Source organism: Homarus americanus, unplaced genomic scaffold (assembly GCF_018991925.1).
Source record: "Homarus americanus isolate GMGI-L3 unplaced genomic scaffold, GMGI_Hamer_2.0 scaffold24050, whole genome shotgun sequence".
NCBI classification, from domain to species: Eukaryota; Metazoa; Arthropoda; class Malacostraca; order Decapoda; family Nephropidae; genus Homarus; species Homarus americanus.
The window spans coordinates 618,232-641,043 of record NW_024736661.1 but is presented as its reverse complement, the minus strand read 5'-3'; the positions used below and the strand labels follow the sequence as shown (position 1 = coordinate 641,043).

Here is a 22,812-nt window from a genome sequence, read left to right as displayed (position 1 = left end):
TGAAACAATGTACCAACTATACAGTATACTGTGCAAGAGGGATTTTGATAGCTGTCATTTTATGATCGCTCTCATGAAAGTGTTGTGATTTATTGATCGTACAACACCATGTACAATAATTATTTATTTCTAATATTAGCTTTTATAATTTTTAATTTATTAATCTATTTATACAATATCTTCTTAGTTTTATTTGTAAATAGGAAATTTTGATTCACTCAAATTGTCAATGAAGTCAAGCAAATAATTAAATTTTAATATTTTGTGTTATTATGACAGTGATGCAAGTTACAGTGGGCAAATCATGACCTAACAGTACTGTACCATACTGTACTTTGGTAACAGTACCTCAATCAGACACTCACATGTGATTGGATAAAGTATGATATTTAATGTTATGGTGTCAGACACACCAAGTACAGTATAATATTGGTTGTTCACATTGTAACTATACAGTACTGTAGTCTGTTCACTCGATCAAGGGCCAGTTTGTATCAAGGCAGCCATTGGTTGGTGGATGGACAAGTGAAGTCAGTAAAAATTTATAGTGCAGAGTATTTAATTTATCATACAGTATTTATATTCTGATATTTTGGGGGATCTGTGTTATCTGATAATTTCTCCACTTGGAAAGTAAAAATTAACTTGTAAAACAGCAAATTTTTGCTTCCCCAAGTGTGGAAATTATCAGAGGTCAAAATAGATCCTTAAATTATCATAATATAAATACTGTACAATAAATTAAATACTAAAGAACTGTAGTGACTCTTTGCTTGTCTGTCCACCAACCAATGGCTGCCTTGCTACAAACTGATCCTAGGCCTCAGTTGGAAAGTTTGAGTGAACAGATCATAATCATGAACACAATGTAGACACACTAGTGTTAAAATTCAGACATGTTATGAGCAAATGCATTACGGTATTACTTTTACTTTGCAGTGATGCAAAACTAAGGGCATTTTATATTTAAAATTAATTATACACAAAAAATTAGGTTATTTATGTCTGTAATTTAACTTTATGTAAACAACCAATATTGAAAAAGTTTAATTTGGTCTTTAAAACAAAGACGGGCATCAGTAAAATACCTATTTTGACAATTATAAAATATTTGTAAATATTAAAATAAACCTTATACCTTCTTGTCATTGTTGATTTTAAAACCGTATAAATTATTTTTTCTAAATATCCTGTACAGTACAGTACATTAAGTGCGGATATGTCAAAATCAAACCTGTTAAGAGTACCAAACAACCATTACGTGGCAAGATGACGAGAGGCGTCTTGGTATGGCCACCTTTCCGTGAGGTGTCATGGCCGCCTTCTCAACACGTAGAAGCAGTATCACATAAACACTAAAGCATTCTTAACCTCCAATTCCTGTGGTGTTTAGATAAAGGAATATTAAATCACAAATACAAAAATGGATTTATATACTGTACATACAAAAAAATGCAAAATATACTTAGCTCTCTACAGTACACTCATCCATACATTTCTTTCTCATCCAGGTTAATAAATATTATTGAAAACATTATAATAAGAAATCTTGCTAAAGTATTCCGGCAGTGCTCCATTAACCCTTTCGCTGGCTGATAATATTTGCTTCACTATGTGGGCCGTGAGGAGCGAGATGTCTCCTAGGACCCTGAGCGCTCAAACTGACCAGACCACTTGCACGGATCCGGCAAGCAAGATATTATCTTTCTACACTCATTTTTAGCCATCTCTTATCATTTATACGTAATAAGTATTTTCTTCTTTTATCGCTCAGTCAGATCGTTTATCTTTTTAACTCAAAAAAAAAAAAAAAAAAAGGGCATAATTTTACCCATAAATGGTAAATGAAAATTCAATGCTTTTTGGATGATGCAGACAGCGTTCTTGGCCGGTTTATGGGTAAGATTTCGACCGCATGAGTGGCCAGCAAAAGGGTTAAGCTTCCTCTCAGGCACATGTTAAGCCGTGCAATGTGTCACATCGTCTTTTACTGTAGTACTCAATAAAATATTATATATTGAATACTTTAAGTTAATATTCTTGCTACAATTAACTTTATATTCTAACATTTAGAATACATAAAATGTATATAATATAGTACCTGTATTACAAAATATAACTATATAAACATATCAGTAAATAACTATACATATCGGTACAGTATAATGACAGGGTATTTATTGTATTGCATTCTATCATAATTACAGCCAAAGTTACTGAACAAACAGTTTTTCATTCCATATCATTTATAAAAGAATACACATTAAAAACTAATTTTTTAACAATACGTGTAGTAACAAATATGTATTTTTACCTTTCTTACCAATATGTGCTGTTTCCCGGAGTTCACAGTGCAGTATAGGTCAATACAATATAGTACAGCCTGACCATAGAGCCACACACAGGCAATCATTAATCATCTAACATAAACTGTGTATCAACTTCTAATTCACTTCAGATTCAAACTGATACATGAGAGATCAGAACCCAGCACAGTACTGTATCAGTGGTAACCATGTAAGGTTGTCATACTTGGCTCAAATAACACACAAAACAATAAAGCTTCCACCTATGTTCTCCACAGATACCGAGGAGAAAATATAAGGCTCACATATGGCAACATTTTGTTTCTCTTGCTGATCAGCTAATGCCCAAGTACTGCACTGTACTCATAAAAAATAGCAATGAGTAGCAGGCATATGTTGCCTTGTTTATTCCCATAGAAGCAAAATTGGGTTAAACAAAGGTTTCCATAGTAAAAGTTACATTCCCAGTCACAGCAGAAGTCCCTTGTGACAGTGGCTATGTATTGTACTGTACTGTATTAAGTTTTCATGCATACACTAATAGTATTTCAATAAAGGAAATACATACTGTGAATTTTATTAAATGAACATTCTAAATGAGTATACTGTACTCTGCTCACTAATACATAACGTTGTTTTATACGAGGCGAATCAGGTGTTAGGTGAGATTATAGAAGAGCAGTACAGGTGCCACCAGAAGCTTTAGTAACCGGGGTAATATCTACCTCACATTATATCTCTTGAATGTTTCTATCACTCCCTCATTCATTGGTTGATTAAAGTAAATGGTGTTGGGTGGCAGAGCATAACTCAAATATTAGGGTGCAGGCCAATTAGGTGATAACTACAATGATTTAAACATAAGACATGTCTTCAAAAAAACACTATTGCACATAAATACATATATTTTTCCATTAATAATTTTCATGACAATGTAGAAACAGACCAATTTAATTTTATACTATACTGTGTGACACCACTGGCGATGTTTCAATGTCTCACTAGTAATGCGGTGATAGTGATCTTCAGTATATGACATGCATGATATTTCTCACTTCATTTTACCTTGCAATTATATTTTTGAACTTCAGGTAGAGGAAAAGTGAACAGAGGAGTTTATGACTTGCTTTTAGGGCCTTGTCATCTCTCCACAGGCCATTTAATGTAAATAATTGATGAGCTCACATGTACTGTACTCTTACACTCTCATGACTCCTGAAAGGGTAAAGTCTGCTTCATCTCTACAGAGAGAGACACAGCAACCATACCCTGTTCATCAACACAATAAAAATTCTGCTTACCTGTCGAAGATGATCCCTGGTACTCGAAGGTTCCCCATCTGAACACACACACACAGTTTGCTTTAAAAAGAGAGAGCAACTGGAACTGCCTTACAATCTTCTATCAGGAGATGACAGAGTGACCACCAACAACTGCTCACCAGATTGAGCGACTTGATAGAACACAGTATAGTAATACTGTTGTTGGTCTGTACTGTACTGGGGATTCTATAAAAGGTAATCTTGTGTCACACACAGTCACCAACCAACAGGGTGACTCTGCTGGATATTACTGCAGTGTTGAGGTCACCCCCACACACACACACACCAAGGGACCAGTTAGCACAAGAGTTTTGGTACAGTTTCTCATCTGATACGCTTGTTGAAGACTAAAACACCTCCAACTCCAGGTTCCACTGTTATCCATATTAATGCCATTTTCTGTGAGGATCTTCACCTCAGTATTTCATTCCTTTTACACCACATAATAGTTGGTCTTGCAGTGAGCTGGAAAAAAAAAGACATTGTTAAATTTTAAGTAATAATGGAATGCTACTACCAATACCTACACACTTCTATCCACATGTGCACCAGTCTAACAAAAGGTCATGCAGCTTGGGAGAGTAGCCAGTAAGTAATCATAGGTAAATCATACAAGTGTTGAAACTGCCTGTAAAATGTGTACAGTACTAGAGAGCCTCTCCTATCAATCCAGAAATATAGTGTGTTCTTTATACAGTACACCAACCATGCAACATTAGAAACCAGGAAGAAGTTTGTGTACATCATGTAACTCCAGGGTGGTGGCGGGGACTGTGTGTGGTGAGGAGCTGCTGTGAAATAACTACATCTATGAACCTGTACAATAAAAGTAGTACAGTCCTTATTTTCTCTTCTTCCTCATTATTTATTTACGATCAGCCAGTTATTATTGATGCTTTATGTCAACTGGTCTCCGTCGCTGACAACTGTGCACTGTATCTATCTTCCCCCACAACTTACCTATAAATTCAGTCACCAGGTCACTGTCAGTGTTCATAGAGCCTGTGATGTCCTCGTTCTCTACCAGTGGCAGGAACAGCTGAACGAACTCCACTGTGTATGGTGGTGCCACAATCTCTAGCACCTGTTACCAAATAAATACATTAAGACATACCCTGTACTGTACAATAAAATAATTCATTAGTTAATATACCTCCTGTACATGCAACCTTAACAAAAACTATCTGGGCACCACAGCCCCAACTCCTTCAATTACAATTTGTTCTTAATCATCTTAGTATAACACAATTACAAGACTAAGTCGTATCTTGTGGTGAGGCCTAAAGTGCCTAATTATTTTTCTTTGTTATGGATCTGTATGCTTAAGTCCTATGCTGGAAAAAAGTCTCAAAACCAGGCCTATCTCTATTTACCCTGAAGCACTTCAATTTATTCAGGAAAGCTATTGTCCCAGAATGGAGATGTTTCAATGCCCTGAAGGGTTTGATGGACAAGAGGACACCACACTTGCTCGGTGGCATCATTAGTTCCGTATATTTAACAACTTCATTTAAGCCGTCAAGGCCACTGTGTTATAGATTTGTCTTTTCTTGACAATAGTTACCATCAGTCCAAACTCTCTTTTCCTGACCTCTGTACTGATATTATCTTGGGCCAAGATTCTATGGAACTTCATCAGTCGGTCCTATTTGATTTGCAGGGTTCTCCTAAATTGACAGTGTGGTGAAATGCTATAAATCTAAGTCCTCCCTCTCTTTTGCTAACCTTCCCCCAACTCTAAACCCATCACCACCCCTACTCGTCAGCATCTCAAATGTCAGAAAGAAACTCCTACAGCCATTCAGAACATTATTCATCAATTGACAAACTAACAAAGCTCAAAATTCAATGTAATATTTTAAAAAGGAACTTAATTGTCTCCATCATGTCCCAAAATGTGAACAAATTAAAAATAATCCAGTGAAAACATGGCATGAATAAACACATTGTGTACATTACCATCTACAGATGACCTACACATTGTGTACTGTACTCACTCTGTATCATATCTCAACAGTATTTCGGTAATCCAAACTAACTGTGCACAACCAATTCACTCTAAAACAAATATCATCACACAAGGCAGACTACTGTACTAGTCACTACAGAGACGGCCACAAGTGTTTACCTCCCGCACAAAATAGCGAATGAGAGATATATCGGTGTCGCCCTTGGTGGAACAACTCTTGATGTACTTCATGACTGGCAGGACACAGCCACGACTCAGTAAGTTCACCATCCGGTCCAGCAACATCTTCCGCAGCTCCAGCTACAGGGAGTTGAGGAAAATTACAATTCTACTATTTTTAATTTTGTGCAAAAATTCACTGTCCACACTACATGAACAAGTGAGCATCATTATCACCATCATTTTACAGTATTTAACTCATTTTCCACGCTTGAGTGGGTCAGTCTCTCGTCAGATTCATATCTCTGAGGTCATTTCTTACAGCCTTTCCCCCATGTCCTTAGTCTAACCATAGCTCTCTTCCCCTCCACCTTCAAGTTCATGCATCTCTTGAACCAAATGATCTCCATTCTGTACACATGCTTGAACCATCTTAGTTGACCACTTCACAAAAGCTCACCAATGCTCTCAATACCCAGCTCCTCTCTTAATTCTGAATAATTTCCTCTCTCTCAATCACATCACACCTAAAATGATGATAATAATAACACAATATTATTAAGTCTTTAAAAAATGTCAGATTTACCTGCACAAGAATTTCCAGGTCCTGAAACTCTGACTCAAAAAGTTCTATGAGAAGACTGAGGACTCTGCTGTGGAGGAGAGGATGGATAGACACCACCTCATCCAGCAGCGCCAAGTGTGTGGGTGTCGACTCTGTGCACAACTTGAAGTAACTCGGTTCCTTCACCACACACTCTATCCATCGGACCAGACCGACACTCACAACGGGGAACCTGTAAATACATTTTTTCCATTATATTTATGTATCTTGGAAGACGTGTGTATAATAATGACCAAAATCAAGTCAACCTTCTCACCCACAAACAGGATAAAGTTACCATCTTGAGCTATTCCTTGTCTACCATACCTAAGTGTTATACAATGGCAGGATATATATTTATTTTTATCCCGGTTTTAAATAGACAGCATTCAAATATATTCCTTGATACATAATACACACCTGCTTAACATTCTACCAGCATAGTAATGAAGGCTGGAGGTACAGTACAGACATGACCAAAGACCTGATGATTACAATGTCCATTTGAACACCCACAACAGTCTATATAAACACAAGTAGTGGTGGTGTTGGCTGATGTAGTTCATGACTTTGTAAATAAAATATCTACGATGATTTCATCCCTATAAGACTATGATACCGCCTCAAATATTTAGCTCATTGAGATACACACCACTGTGAGCCTCCAGTTTTAAGTGCTGTACAATATAACCTACATTATATAACATCCAATACTTAAAACAACTGACACATTTCATTACAGATTACCTGATACATTGATATAAAGTGTTAATTTCAGCGATAAGTTCCATGGCTGATTTTCCTCCCTGGCAAATATTATGGACTTTCTCGATGGCCTGCTGTGTGGGCTTCAGGTCATCCCGGTTCACCTAAAATAAGAGAGAGATTAAGTAGTCCTCCTAAAGTGTCATCTTTCTTTTTTGTTAATATAATTTCTATAATAGTCAACATCTTCAACCTTTTATTTTTATTTCTGAAAGGACAAATGGTGAGGTTTATTCATTAGTTATGTAAAATTATATCAAGGAGAGCTATGGTTAGGCCGAGCATGACACCCTAAAACAGTGAAACAAGTACACTCGGTAAAAAACTACCGTACAGGTGGGGTCCAATGATTTTCCAACTGAACATTCTCATTGTCTCGCGAGGGTTGGTAGGCCTGAATGCGAGACATTTTGTACTTAATTTGGTAGGCCGAAATTAGCTATTTCATTGACAATATTGAATTACTTTGTTACAATATGACTGGATAATGTCAGTACAGTATACAGTATCTAGACAAGTTAAACTGCATGTTATATTAAATGTTCCACACACCGTGGACTACAGTAACCATGGAAGTGGATGAATTGCCATATAGGAATGCATTATATGTTTGGCAGAATTAGTGGACATAGTAAAGGTATAAGATTATTTTGCAACCGAATTTCGATTCTGTATTTGTATTAATACTTCACTTTGGGCTAATGCCACATTATGTCATTCTTTATTTGTATTGGAAAATATACCATGTTGTTCTGAAACATGTGAATAGCTCCACAGTCCATATAACATACACATTCTTTATGTAAGATATCAGGAAATGTTGGTAGCACTAATTACATAAATCACAATATTAGACTGCTACAACACCGCTCACAATGTGTACTCGACATGGAGAAATGAAGCATAGAGTTCTGATCAAGTTTCAAATTGTGTTAGTGCGGCAGCACTAACTCTGACCCATTTCAGAGTGCCGATCACTTGTTTCGAGCATGTGTGGCCGAACCCGTAAATGCGCAGGGCTACCAATGCGAGGAATGCCTAAGGAGCCTTTTTGAAACACTTCGTTTGTAGTGTCAGTTTGTTTTGCGCAGGAATCGTAACAGTAGTTTTTTTTACCAAGTGTACATCACCTGTCTGGGTCTGTTGCCTTTCTTCGGGGTCTCGTAAACACTCGCACTGTAGCCCAGGAGGTAGAAGTACTTGGCCTTGTGTTCCTGGTTCACTTTACTCCCAGGTTTGAACAAGGCGTCTATCAGCAGCTCTGTCACACGAGAGGAGAAGATATGAATGAAATACCCGACGTACAGTAAACATGTAATAGTCTTCCCTCGTGTTCTTGAAGCCAGTTTCCTATTCCAGTATAAAATGGTTCAGTCAAGAGCAAACTTTTATTTCTGAATGGTATACAAAATATTATGGTACACTGATGGACTAAGCACAGTACAGTATGTTGAAAAAGTAGGATGAAATAATAACTTTTTTTTTTAATCTTGTAACACAAGTGTGAAATGAAAACAAAATATTAAAAATGCTTTTTTACTTTCCTCTAATATTACTCAAACTTTCTCCACTCAAATTATTTAAGTAAAAAAATAGGAGCTGTATCATAGTAAAAAGGTTCCCTATACTGGTATATAAGGAAGAACAGTGAATATTATGAGGACATTCCACAACATGAGTAATATGTGTGTGTGGCAGTGAAAGGGGTAAAGTGACTAGAACATCCAGTGACTCCATTGATCATAACAATTTTAATGACTCTCCATATAAGAGGTGTTTTGAATATTAAGGGCACATAGTATCACAGTGTTACTCAATTTCCCATTTTCTACATCAGACCATAGCCCCAAGGTTCCTCTCTCAGATAATGATGTCAGGCAATGTGGGTACACCTCAAGCATGGTACACTCACAATAAGAATACAAGGGCAGAATACATGCAGTGTGACTGAAAATTGAGCTGAGTTGAGATATTCAGATACGCCCAAGCTCTTCTCTACACCCCATATGATCAACCTTTATCCATCACCATTCTATCTGCTTCATATCACTTACACAGAATACCCTATGATGGGTCTACAAGTCCTTACTCACCTAACAACTGTGGGATACGTATAAGGTCCACTGGGGGTGGGTCTGTTGCACTGTATAGCTTAAACAACACAGTCATGTCAGCCGGATTAAGAGCGTTGCGGGCAAGCATGGGCGCCAGGGCCTGGGCTGCTCGTGGGTGGGCCATGGCACCGTTCAGGGCCAGCTGGATCGGTGTAACATTAAGGCCACTGACCAAACAGAAAGGAATAACATGAATATTGACTCACAGTACTGTAGTTTAGGATCAAAATTACATGTTCACTCATGCAATAAAATATAACTCCTCAAATGACCGAGACAATAAAAACACGAAACATTAACTATCTCTCTTTCTTCTTCATGAATTTACCTTTACATGTTCATATCATTTACAACTTCCAGAACTTTACAACTATGAGACTGTTAATACTAGTTGATGAGAACAAAGAAGTGAGAAGAGACCCACTTGTTGATGGCATATTTGGTGATTTCCTGTTGTAAGCGACGAATATTGTTGCCGCCTTTTGTTTCCTGTGAGAGTATCTGCAGCATCACCTGAGCATAGATGTATGTGTGCTGACCATGACACACCATTTTCTGTAACACAATCTAAAGTCAGGATAAAATCTGGGCGATGTTTGACTGTGTAAAGTGACAAGGATAAGCCAAATGTTTATGATTGGGTTTTGTTAAAGAAAGAGGCAATCTCTACTGGACACATTTTACAGCAGTTAAAGGATAAATGCCAGCAGTGAAGACCACGTCCATTATTTGATGTATTAGTCCACATGATAAAAGTGTCTGACCCCCAAGATAAGGACAATTTAGGATCACCCAAAGAATCTCCACCCCAACTTATTTAACCTAAAGTTTAACCATCCTAACATTATTTAGTGGATGAGGTTCGGTAAGCATTAGGGTGGTTAATCTTTAGGTGAAATAAGCTGAGGTGGAGATTCTTCAGGTGTTTACAATTTTAGTGTCTGAGAGAATGGAATAGCCTCACCACAAAATTTTAGCTTTTAAGACTGATTCAACCCCATAACTACCAGGTACTGCACTAACATCAAACACACATCCCCAAACTTGATCACAGGTGCTGCCAACACTCATCAGACTCTTATCTCTGAGGTCATCTCTCACAACCTCTTCCCAGGTCATTCTCAGCCTAACCGTAGTTCTCATAGATATAATATTACATAACTGTCCCTGATAATCAATAATGTGCAACTTACAGCAAACTCAACTACGGCCCTGTGTCTTGAGTCCTCTGGTGACTGAAGGAAGTTGGATGTAGAAGTCTTCAAAATTCTTGAGAAAACCTCAATTTGTTGCGCTGCTGTCGAGATGCTCGTGATTTCTCCTTGGAACCCGGCATCTGAGATCAACTGTAAATATATAACATTGATGAGTAAGATAGTGTGTCTATGAGAACACTATGTAACTAACTACCTCATAATTAACTAGGTAAGCAAAAGGGAGGGGGGCAATACTAACTGATATCCTATTAACCTTTTACTACTTTCCAGTCTTGAAATTATACAGGACCTTGTTTAAACATCACACTTGGACACAAGGCTTATCTGTGTACTGGTTACCTCAGGCTTATATATCAAAAGATCATTCACTTTACTTTACCTTAATAGTAAAATTAAGCATGAGACATTCCGGGAACTCCTCAGCCAGCTGGTAGACGACAGAACGCCAGGTGCTGTGCTCGATCAGCTCAGTCAACCACGCTGGTGCCTGGAAGAGAGAACGGTCATTTTATGTCATAAGTATTTCATTAGTGTATAAACCATCACCACTACATTATAATTAGAAATGCTGTGACCTTAGCCATGACTATAACCTGATGTATGACTGGCACCTGAGACACATACAAGATATTTCTTATACATCTGGTAGAATGAACAGAAGAACTTTTGCTGTGGAATGTTTTGAAGCGGAGTCTCAACACCCTGTTAAATGTTGGATGAACAAGTATGGAAGATCTTGTAGCCAAAGAGTCTTTGTGTATTGTGCATGTAGCCTAACAAGTGAGCCTCAGACCACACCAGGAGATAAAGACAGACCTCTATTAGGATACTTACGTCTCCCTCCTCCGTGAAGATCGTGTCTGCCTTCTTTGGGTCAAATGTCTTGAGGATCATCTGCTTGAGGTGGTTTTCGACCATAGCTTGTACATCATTAATGCTGGCACCTGTGAGCAGAGGGTCAGAAATAACACCATATAACTTACATTGTTAACATTTTAAGCCAACAATTATGATCATGAAAAATCATAAGTTTGTTCTTCACCTGAATCAATATTATTGAAAAGAAGCTGTCTTCTTTATCTACACAGTACTGTACTGTACTAATATGGACATAAATTCTAAAATCAGTAATAGTAAATTTGGAAAAATTGAAAGGTGTTAACCCAAAGAGCCATAAATGATAGAACCATAAACCACACATCACCACCACACCAACTGTCATGTGGTGATGTAGTTGACCAGTGCTGGGGTGGTTCATGGGTCACTGACTCCTGCATTTGTTCATGTGTTGATGTAACACCATCAATGGTGACTACACAAATGTGCTTTTATTTCCTAAAAGTTGCTAAGTGAATGCACTCAAGTAAGTTGTATGTTTGATGCTAATTTGCATTTTTATTTTGGTGTTTAAGCTTCTATTAAACTGTTACTGTAGGTTTATTCTTACATCTTCAGTTGTAAAGAATATTATCTGTTAAACACACACAGGGCAACACACCTGCTAAGATGAGCCACTCAGCCATGAGGTTGGCCATCTGAGCCACAGCCTGGTAGTTCTCTGACAACATTTCAATGACTTGTTCAGGATTCCCACCTGCCTGGAAGTATCTGCAGGGATGACAATATAATTAAGGCTGCAGACTCATCTGTCAACAGGGGTTGTAAGTGATAATTACAGTTTGATAACAATAATCTACAATAGATAATGACACTTTATGGTGGATAATCATTCTAGGTTGTGTAATTCAACTCCTTTTTTCAACTCAAGCAATTATATAGACTGTCTGCTGCCTCAAAATTATGTTATTTAAACACCAGAGGGTAGTAGGTCAGTACACCTCTGGGCTGGCACCGTGATGCAACATACAGTACTAAATTAATGTTTTTAAGCTGACCTTTTTAGTGTAGAAAAGATGCCTGGCTCCATGATGAAGTCAGTGCTAGAGAATTGTCTCAGGCAGTTGGCTTGTACATCAGCTGAGCTCATGCTTTCATCCTCTTCCTGCCAATAAAAGTGTGAACATTAGTAATTCATTCCAACACATATACATACAGTATCTGTAACCTTCCCTGCTGGGGAACATGTGTGGTCAAGTGCTGAATAAAAATGACAATAACCAGTACAGTACTGAACAAAGTTAATTTACCCAGTCTATAATAAATACAGTTATAAATTTTAACTATTTCTATTTTATCCTCTTAACCACTTATCAGCTACTAGCCTGCCACACTAGCCCAAAGTTAGTATAGTACGTATGTGAGGGAGTACAGTATTGTACTGTATGACAATGTACAGTATCTTACCAGATGTTCAGCGTCAGGGGCATCATCCCACGCCCGGTTCTCAAATTCTTCTTCCATCTTTGACATCTGCAAAATGAGGATAACACCGATAAAATCACCATTATAAATACTAGCTAGAGCAACAAATAATTAGTTATGAGTTGCAGTAGAGATACAGTTGTTGGCCAATAAAGTTCTATCAGAATCTTAATAAAAATAATAAGTAATAAAGTGGCAAAATTAAAATTAGCACTTACCCCTGTCCGTGGTATATCTTTAACACCAGCCATCTTACTTCCTGAGTACCGGGCAAAGTATTTATAATTTTCAGTATATAAGTTTTACACAGCGAGGACAATAACTGCCGAGAGGAAAAAGAGAAATTAGTTTTAGTACAGATTAAGGAGACTAACTGTAAGTCAACGCTGACATCACCTTAGTTCCCAATGTAGTACTGTAGTACAGTAGTTAAGTGTAGCGGTAACAATTATGGCACTTAAAAATTATTTTGCAAGTTATTGAGGAAATTCGTAGTTCTTACAGTACATAATTTTTTCTAATCTTTAAAGAAATTTGAAACAAAAGAAAACTACGATACCATATTTGTTTAAGGTAAATGGCAGATAACTTGAACTAACCAACCAACCATCCCACATGTATCCTAACAGTTAGGTGGTATGAGAGGAAACACGGCCAGAGACAACTTGACCCCTCATGTTCCTTCATTAAGGACTTATTCAAAGGGAAGCATTTGTCCATATCTCATAAGCCAGAAATTACACTGACTGGATACGGTATGGCATACGCAAGTCCATTATTTATAACTAAAAATTCTAACAACATAAGTTAATACTTTGTGACGATTGTGCGCCTTAACCAGCAACTTGAGAAAATTGATCCAAAGAAGATAAATGCTTTCTGGCCTCATGTGAAGGCCCACAAAAAAAATTAAATGAGGCATTACAAATCCCTTCTTCTTTGTAGGTTACTTGAGACAAGAAAGTTACCTTAACTAACCTAGATTAGGAAGTTAAGTTGGTCCATTTTATCACCAACAAATGATATTAAAATGTAATAGTAGCTGGTAAATTTTTGGAAGTGTCTCGGATGTAAACAAAGGATACATCACCAAGAGCTGTTATAGTGTTCAAAATTAAAAACCTTACCAGTAACAATATTATGAAAACAATATGTTTTTCCAGTCTATTTTGGTGTGTTTTAAACGAATCTGACCTTCATTTTTGGCAAAAATGACAAGTTTTTGCCCACTCCCCCCCAACAATAATGGGGGGAGAGCCTGGGAAATCAGAGTTTTTGGGTGGGGGAAGAAAAGGAGTATCTAACCTAACAAAACCTAATTCCTAGCCGGGGGCTCCGCTCCAGGACCCCCAGTAGGCCTAGCTTAAACTTACCTTAATGTTTCAGTAGTTAAAAGCTTTGGGGCACACCATGTCTGAAAGTACAATACCTTAGTTTGCAGTGTAAGGACCAGGGATACGAAAGAATTGGATAGAATGATCGTCTTTCTCGTAAAACTCGACAATAAACTTAAAATAATCGTAGGAGTACAAATGACAACCAACCTCCTTAACGGCCATTGTGAGACATCAATGAAATTACCCAGGCTACTTCCTTTGAAAAAATCAAATGTGAGTGGTTGAAAAAAAATTCGCGTGATGGTATCTATACCCTCATTGGTCACAACTGGATGACGTCAGTCAACATTGCGCATGCATGATGAGCAGGTAACATCTCCTCACAGACGAAGACTGAAAACTACTTAAAATCAATTAAATTAAATTGTGTCACTATTTTCCATTTCCGCCAAGTATATACGGGGTTCAAAATGCTCAGAATAGCGAGATCTAAATGTTTCGGTTGTTCATAACATTGGGGGGCGCTATGTCCGAAAGTAAAATAATACCATGCATTTATAGTTAAATTATACAGAAAACTTCCGATTAATATATAGAATACACCGACTCCTCTTTGTCAAGTAAATAAAGAAAGCCACAACCCTCATCCACAATCAATGAACATTAACAACAAACTTACAATTCCTCATCATTATCTGCAATTTTCGGAATTATTTTCTTGTAGCTCCGTTCATTCCTACCGCTAATCTATTATCATATTCGAATAAGACGTCTAATTATAAGATAATTTTCATCTATTACATTACCGGCAGAAATGCATAATAACGGAGACAGCTTTTTCAAAATTTTTTCTATTTTCTTCCATTAACATCCCGCCATTATCGTCTGCCTCTCCTCCAACACTGCGTGTCTCCTGCGTCCCCTTCATAAATCATCCTGCGCATGCGTTGCTGTACACGTCACGCGGCCAATCAAAAGCCTTTTTTATTTTGAAACCAATTAAAATGTTTTTGGGTTTAATTCGCGGTATTTTTGGGCAAATCAAATTCGAGTATTCTTTTGGGTCTCTCATATTTTGAAATTCAAGTTCAGTTCCGACCATGGAAGTCTGCGATGGATGTCACTAAAAGTATATGGAGCTGATTGCGAGTTTTTGGAAAAAAAACGAAGAAACTATAGCATTTTTTCGATCGCAAGGTGTTCTTCCAACCTCAGTAAAGTGTACTAAGAGCAAGACGGAATGTAAATATCGCAAAGACCAACATATGTGGCGTTGGGTAAGAATCCCAGAATGCAACGACGAACAAGAACCAGGCCAATAAGGTAAGAAATTGGCGATTCCATCATATGGTGAGTCAGTTAAGTTAGGTTAGGTTAGGTCAGGTTTGGTTATTGTTTTTCTAGTGTTTTATTGTGTATTTGTTAGTCGCTTAGGCACTTTTTTTCTCGGAAAACGACAAACGAAAAAAAATCACTAAAAAAAAAACCCGGCTAATTTCCGCCAAAAAGGAAGGTCATATTCGGTCTCAGTACACACAAATATACTAGAAAAATATACTACAAGTGAACGGAGCTACAAGAAACATTTACCCAATTTTCTTTTAAAATCTATTCGAATGTTGGGGATGGACCTGAAGATTAACCATCCCAACGCTAACCTAACTCCCAAATAACATTAGGATTGTTAAACTAAATTAAATAAACTAGAGTGGAAATTCTTCCGGTAATCCATATAAGCCTTCTAAAATCTAACCTTCCTTCCTCCCCAACGACTTAAACCATAACACTAGGGTTGTCTGCCTCTCCTTATTTACTCGTTTTCTCTCACAATGTTTTCATTCATAAACTTGCATTAAGTCAATCAGCTCCCTTATGTCATACAGGTTGCCAGCATCACCCTTCAACAGCCTCGTTACTTGACGTGATAAAGAGACAACAGGAGATGATGTGTTTGTTTGAGCTTCACCACAGTACTGCTAATGTCGGGTTGTGTTATACCAATATGTATTTCATAATTTCTGTATATGATCATATTTTAAATATTTTTACAATAAAATTTTATAAAATATCTAAAAAAAAGTGCAGACATAAATTTTATCTGTCAACTAATTACTAAAAAATAAATAAATGGCTTTTATGACAAAAGGACCATGATCATTGAGGCGCGTTTATTTAAGACAGAAAAATAAGAGTTTCTAAATGGTGCCAAGAACACTATAGTTAAAACTTCTTGTCAATAATAATGTGAATGCTTATAATAATGAGAAAAGAACATTAAATTTTGATGAAGCTAAGAGATTATTGGAAACTACCTCATTGTCGTAAGTGTCTTGTTAGATAGTTCACGGTGACGATTGACCAACGAGTCAGGGGCGAGAAGTCTACTAGAAGTGGAACTCCTCAAATAACGCCAAAATAATAACTGACAACGTAGGGAAAATAAATAAACTGATAAAGTCAAATATTAATTATTATCATCTATATTACAGTATTTTGTATAACATTGGAAATTATTATTGTTATCCATAAACGTATTCTCTAACTGATTTGATGATGAGTTTAGTTGGGATGATGACCGTCAGATGACCTCTCCTCAACGTAGTTCTCTACACTACAGCAGTGACATGTCTTAGTATGTCTACCCTGGGACAGATTACAACGCTGTCAGTTAAGGGGCAGAGAGCAGTAGGGTCCCTGTGAGTGGTGGCGAGGGGACGGAGGCAGCCGCAAGGAATACTTATTATACATAACTCGAGTTACTGAAGGTATTGTATTTTGTTGGTGCTTCATTTACTACACTTACTGTAAAGTTGTCCTTCTGCTGCATCAAGGTGTTCTTTAATAACCAGCGGTTTGTTTTATTTATCGGGCAAATCTTTAGGAAGTCGGTGAATTTGGGAACTAAAGTACTTATGAATTGTCAAGTAGGCCATTAGGGGACGTTTAATACATTAAGCTGTTCCAGTTTTATTGTAGTCTTGCTTAAATTTGTAACCGGTATACATTTAGTCAGTCCGTCGGGGAATATAAACCTGATGCAGGCGTTCTGTTAGGTAAACTAAGAGCTTTCCATTATACAGAAAGCTTGGTGTAAGTTCACTACTTGTACAACTACTAAAGTTAACTTGTACAAGTACTTTACAGGTCTCTTGGTGATGGTGCGTGGAAACTGGACATGGCTGGTGATGTGGTGGTGGTGGCTGCCTTCTCTGGTCACCACACAAGAAACCCCATCGTCTACACCCTCCCTACTCCCCCACATGGTAAGATGGTGTGTTCTGCTCCACTGTCTAGACATTTAATGTAGGTTATTTATTCAAAGACTCGCTAATGGTCGTATAGTCCACACAGGTGGGGTGAAGTTGGGTAATAGTTTACTACATTGAATGTAATTGTGGGACAATTAAGAAAAATGTACACAAAGAAATTTATTTAAATTTCATATAGCTATAAAAGTTGAGAATTGCAACATTACCTCTATTTTTCTGTAGTATATAAAGAAAATTAGTGCAGATGTCGTCAACAATGATTCAGGTTAAATGACTCCATTTGCCAGTAGAGAATGACTTAACACGAGCAACTTTTCAGCTAACCTTCCATACAAACGTAAAATAACAGCTAACCAACTTGCCTAATAAATGTGGTATTTTAGTTAAGGTCTTCCGAATCTTAGGAATTTGACTAGAATCGGTAGTTTACACAATTCTATGACCCTAATCATCTTTGACGTTTCCCTGGCAAATGACTTGCATAGGTTTGGGGCGGGGGGCTCCAGTTAGGTTAGGTCAGGTCATTTGTGAGGGAAACGTCATAGAGAAAGTGTCTTGGATTTGTCTAAATTGCGGTTTCCAGTCGTTAAATTTCTAAGATTCCCTGGACGACAAACAAACATTACCTGTGGTTGTACAATAGTACTGGACTGTATGGTATGGAACAGTCCTTACCATACCATAGTTAAGATTTTTGGTGTCATTTATACAGTGCAGTAATAGGTGTCTGCTCTTTACTTGGCTTAACCCACACAAGTATATTGTATAATTGTTGAACTCCTCAGCCGGGGAGGATGGGAGAGGTGCCGCTGGTTACCCTTGATGACTTGGACACCTATATGGACTCCCTCACTGAACTGGCTCGTCTCCACATCTCCAAAGCCTTCACGGAGGAGTCCCGCCTTTACAGGAGAAGTAAGTGATAGAAGTACTGTACAGCAGTGGTCCCAATTGGCTTTTATTAGAATATAACTGGTGTCATTAAAGTGTTAGGTAGCTAGCTTAGGCACATGGGTTGGTGTTTTTCTTGGAAGCAATTGTTAGAAGGAAAGGAGTGGCGATACTCGCAAAATACCGAATCGATATTTATTAAAATGTACATGTGACAATTTGAACCTTTATCCACTACAGCAAAAATAGGTTGTCTCCTTGATTGTTCTACTGTAAACTCGGACAAAAACGGACCACTAGGTCTTGCTTCACAAGTAACAAAATAGTTCATCGATTAATGTTGAACATTTTATGACTGTAAGGATATTATAGTATTTCTTTGTCAATAAAGATGGTAATTTTGCACTTGCTAATAGACGAGTTTAATACATTATTTTTAACAGTTATTTCTGAGTAAACGTGGAACCTGTATCAGGTCTGTTGGGAGTACACATTGGTTTACTAACAATGCATAGGATTCAAATACTGGTAATATCAATATTTATGTAATACTCTACCTTGGACAAATATATTTCTTTAATTTTCCACAATCCGGTTCAAGAACTCTACTTTGCACATATAATAGATTATTAATACACCAGGCTCCTTCACCGGTGTTTACTACAACAAATGAAGCGCACTGTTACTAGTCGGTTGGACTGGCTCGTCTTCCCGGGTATAGCTCCCAGGGTGCGTTACACTTCATTTAATTTCGCTGAATTAGAAACATTCTCCACAAGGGATCTCGGCTCAAAGTTGAAGCCGCAAGCCCATGAAACTGAGGGTAACTATTGTAGTGGGTGTGAACTCTTGGAACAATCTGCCAGTGTTGTGATGGCAAAGAATGAATGCTTTCAAGACCAGGCTTGACAGCACTGGAGCAGGTTCAGATACACTTAGGAACCAGTGCATGGCCAGTACTGTACAGTACATGCCAACAGTGTGTAACAGATGTGACCGATCGCCCAAGCTGCTAACGAGCCGATCGGTGGTGAAGAGGATAAAAATTAAAAGTACTTGAAGACTCGAAACTAAATTGCAAATTTTACTGAAAGTAAATATAGTTGCTTTCAATATCACTAACAAGGGATCATGAATGTTTCATCTGTAATTACCTATCAAATTCAATGTAACGTACTGTATGCATTCGGTTGCAATTTCAAATTTCATAATGCGAGATACTGAGGAATATCGGTCGGTACTATTTGAGAAAAAACGGGGGACTCGAGCGTACTGAAGCGCTAAGAAAACGTGGTTCTCGGACGGGACTCGATAAAGTTACAGCTACATGTTTTATGGGCTATTGAGCGTAATATGAATCTTCTGATTTTACATTAAATAACTTGCAACTGTGGTCAGTACACCAAGACGGTGGTACAAGAAGAATTAGACATTTGTAAGATTAGTGTACTGTAGTATAGTTGGGACCTCACAGATGTTGTGGATCTCTTAAGGCTTTTATTATATTTGTTTACTGAACACTTGAATAAGCCAGGAATGTTAAGGTTGTACTCTTTGCGTTTTGAGAAACTAAAGAGATATCGGGTACAGCGTAAACCTGTGTCGTGTACATCTACTAAATATATTCTGGTGTTCTAGGTTTGGACATGAAATCGGTGAAGGTGATCGGGACACAGTTGGCCCAATTTGACCTGGAGGGATCAGTAGGGGATGGCTCCTCTTGGATGAACCAGGTGACTGGCCTCCACCTCCTGACTCGCCAACACACATCCTACTGGATCTTGGGAGGACCCAGGCAAGTTGACCTGTGTCGTGCACACTGGTCAGGAGGGGTGTTGGGTGGTAAATGGGGCAACTTGAGTTATTGGTGAGAAATTAACCAATATGGAATGACTTTTGGGGGAAGGCTGAGCGAATTATGTTATAAAGGAAGATTAATGAAAAATCTTGTGGACAATCTCTGGAGACGTTATGAGTTTGTGGCAAAGGTTCATCTTTCTTTGAAAAGTTTAAATTATAGTTTTGACTGATAAGCAACGATGGTTGTGTAAATAGGAGCTGCTTCACATGGGCCAAAAAACCTATTACAATGTCCTTTTATTTACTACCCTGTATACCTTTAGTGTCTAAGATATGGATGGGGAGGCTGTCTCGGACTAGGTGGTCAATGGAAGGGCATCATGAAACCAGGTTACATAAAATTTAATTAGTGCCTCTACTGGAGTTGGTTCTAGACTGAAAATTTTAGTTTTAAAATTATAGACACGAGATAAGGAATAGACAGCACTAAGGTCCAGACTTTACCGTAGCTTGTAAGATGTGGTCAGACATACGGCACAGCAGCTCGTGAAATGTGCACTGCAAATTTATTATGAAACTCCAGGTGTTGTAGTAACTCTTTATTACCTTACAGAAATGAATATCAGAGAGTAGTAGCGTGGTCTGCCGTCGACCAAACCATGAGGGTCATCGCCAGGTTCCAGCTGACGTCCACCAGTATCGTCATGGTTAACAGGATAGCAGTGAGTGATGGGGATGAGGGAAGGGAGGACTTTGTTTAATGGTCTAGAACAACGACTCTTGAGAAGGTTTAACTTTTAAGATTGGAAAAAGTGAGGAAAAGGTAAAGGCAGTACCCAATTTACAAAGATCCGGTTTACAAAAATCCAAAGTTAGGAAAATTTATCCCAGGCTGACTTGAAGTAGATAACAGAAATCTGAAGTTAGAAAAACCTATTGCTTTTTTGTAATTTGTTCTTGGCATCAGAAGTTGGTGACGGACATCTCTGGGCTTCCTGTACTTGACCTGGTCAGTTTGTTAATACAATTAAACTAGAAAGTACGGAACTGGGCAGTCTTGTACTGCCCTCTTGAAGCATTTGAAACTGGCTCGTGTCTAGTATTATAGCTTCACTGTAGGGTACCTCCTAGTAATGTGAACCTTCGAAAATCAGGGCCCGGGAAATCCAGATTTCGGAAGATCCGTACAAAATATTTAGGGGTTCTGGGCTAAGAAGCCTCCTAGAAGTTTCCCCAAGACAAATTGCAAAACCAGAACAAAAATCATTTTGGCTTCGTGGGCGTTACTTGAACGGACAGTTGCTTGGACGCAGGTGCCTGAGGAGGTGGGAAACCTAAACAGTTGACAATTGTTTGAGAATTTTATTTCATTCACTCTAGTACTGATACAATGTTTTATATAGGTAAATGCATTGTTTATATACGGTAATTTATCACTACATTAGTACTGTATTTTTGGTGTTCATTATTTGCCGGAAAATCCGTAGTCTGCTTTTCCAGGCAGGTGGTCCCCCTTTTAGTCCGGATCCTAGAGATTTCGCTGTATTGAGTTTACCAGTCTATACTTGGCTGTTGTAAGCGTAAAATGGGTTAATGCTGAAGGATCATTGTAAGTGATAAGTGTGGTGCCATCTTCTACCAAGGTAACTGTATAAATATTTGACATGGTAAACTGTTCTCGAGTACTGTACTTCAAGCTAGTATTTCTCCACAGGCTCACATCTACTCAGGGTTCCTCGTGTTGGCTCTGGGTTCATCATCATCACGACTGGTGAGCATTGTGTGCATCAACCTTCAGACGGGACTCCTGCGTATGCCTCACACCATCCCCTCGAGGGGTGTGGTGGGTGGGCTGCATATATTTGAGGCAGCGGGAAGGCTTTACTTGGTAGTGGGCGAGCATTACTACACCACCCTTGATGATGGTGTCACACAGTCTGCGTGAGTCGCACAGCCTTCCTATTTGTTGGGCTGCATCCTGCCCAGTCCTGTAGATGCAAATGTGGTATTTCTCCACTTTAAAAATTCTGTACCGGTACTTAACTCTTATAAGGGTATCCTTTATTTTTTTAATACCCAAGAGCGTAATGCTAAAGCATTTATACTTCTAAAGTTAATTGCTTGTTCACTAGAACAAATATTGCAGAATGTACGTGATGGTTGGGGAATACTTTGACCACCTGGAAGGGCTCCAGCTGAGAGCCTCTGGAGTACGGGACATCACCGGGTTTACTGACGGGGGGAACTACTACCTGATCTTTGGCATGAAGTCTACTGCAAGTATTACTGAGGTTTAGTTTTCTTGGTTCCTTAATTTCTATTAATAGTAATGTGTTGGAGGTTTTGGGCAGCTCGTAATGAACTGACTACAATATATGTACTGTACTATTCTGGAATTAATAGTTCTTGTATACTTCGGATTGTCATAACTGGGAAGTTTGTAATGATCATCATTGATGGCTGTCTAATAATTGTCACGTTCAAGAGAAATAATTCTGCTTGTCTAGTGGGGTCATGAGGCGTATAGTGGTGAAAGTCTTTACACTGAGGCTCTTACTTGGTGCACTGGTACTATAGATCACCTCTGATCTGAGAAAGCACAGTACTAGTAAGTGCATCTACAGAAGGCAACCAGAAATAGTTGAACTTTTTTACTTATCCTATTCGCCACTGATTGGCTCGTTAGTCGCTTGGGCGATCGGTCACGTCTATGAAGGGTAATAAAGCTTATGAACCT

General features: G+C 38.2%; 2 protein-coding genes across 2 annotated transcripts; one reads left to right on the top strand and one right to left on the bottom strand.

Moving 5' to 3' along the window:
* Window positions 1–1,416: 1,416 nt before the first annotated feature.
* On the bottom strand, window positions 1,417–16,101 carry LOC121872365 (negative elongation factor D-like). The gene is made up of 16 exons (XM_042375096.1): window positions 15,967–16,101; window positions 12,997–13,100; window positions 12,761–12,826; window positions 12,352–12,458; window positions 11,955–12,064; window positions 11,291–11,400; window positions 10,836–10,943; window positions 10,433–10,585; window positions 9,664–9,794; window positions 9,219–9,406; window positions 8,256–8,386; window positions 7,108–7,229; window positions 6,343–6,553; window positions 5,757–5,897; window positions 4,589–4,712; window positions 1,417–4,093 (listed from the first exon to the last, which is right to left on the bottom strand). Exons 2-16 carry the CDS (start codon window positions 13,027–13,029, stop codon window positions 4,062–4,064), a joined length of 1,767 nt encoding a protein of 588 aa, XP_042231030.1. The 5' UTR covers window positions 13,030–13,100; window positions 15,967–16,101; the 3' UTR covers window positions 1,417–4,061.
* Window positions 14,189–20,836, top strand: LOC121872392. The gene is made up of 5 exons (XM_042375143.1): window positions 14,189–14,198; window positions 17,260–17,378; window positions 18,170–18,299; window positions 19,914–20,070; window positions 20,689–20,836. Exons 1-5 carry the CDS (start codon window positions 14,189–14,191, stop codon window positions 20,834–20,836), a joined length of 564 nt encoding a protein of 187 aa, XP_042231077.1.
* The last annotated feature ends 1,976 nt before the right edge of the window (window positions 20,837–22,812 follow it).

Bases quoted from the DNA above. Each gene is read 5' to 3' on its own strand.
- LOC121872392 (XM_042375143.1), top strand. The intron at 17,379-18,169 runs GTAAGATGGTGT...TGAACTCCTCAG, and splicing joins CCTCCCTACTCCCCCACATG to CCGGGGAGGATGGGAGAGGT. The intron at 20,071-20,688 runs GCAAGTTGACCT...ATTACCTTACAG, and splicing joins TGGATCTTGGGAGGACCCAG to AAATGAATATCAGAGAGTAG.
- LOC121872365 (XM_042375096.1), bottom strand. From the start codon at position 13,029: ATGGCTGGTGTTAAAGATATACCACGGACAGGG. The intron at 10,586-10,835 runs GTAAAGTAAAGT...ATATATTTACAG, and splicing joins TGCTTAATTTTACTATTAAG to TTGATCTCAGATGCCGGGTT. The intron at 7,230-8,255 runs GTGATGTACACT...CTCTTATTTTAG, and splicing joins AAGGCAACAGACCCAGACAG to GTGAACCGGGATGACCTGAA.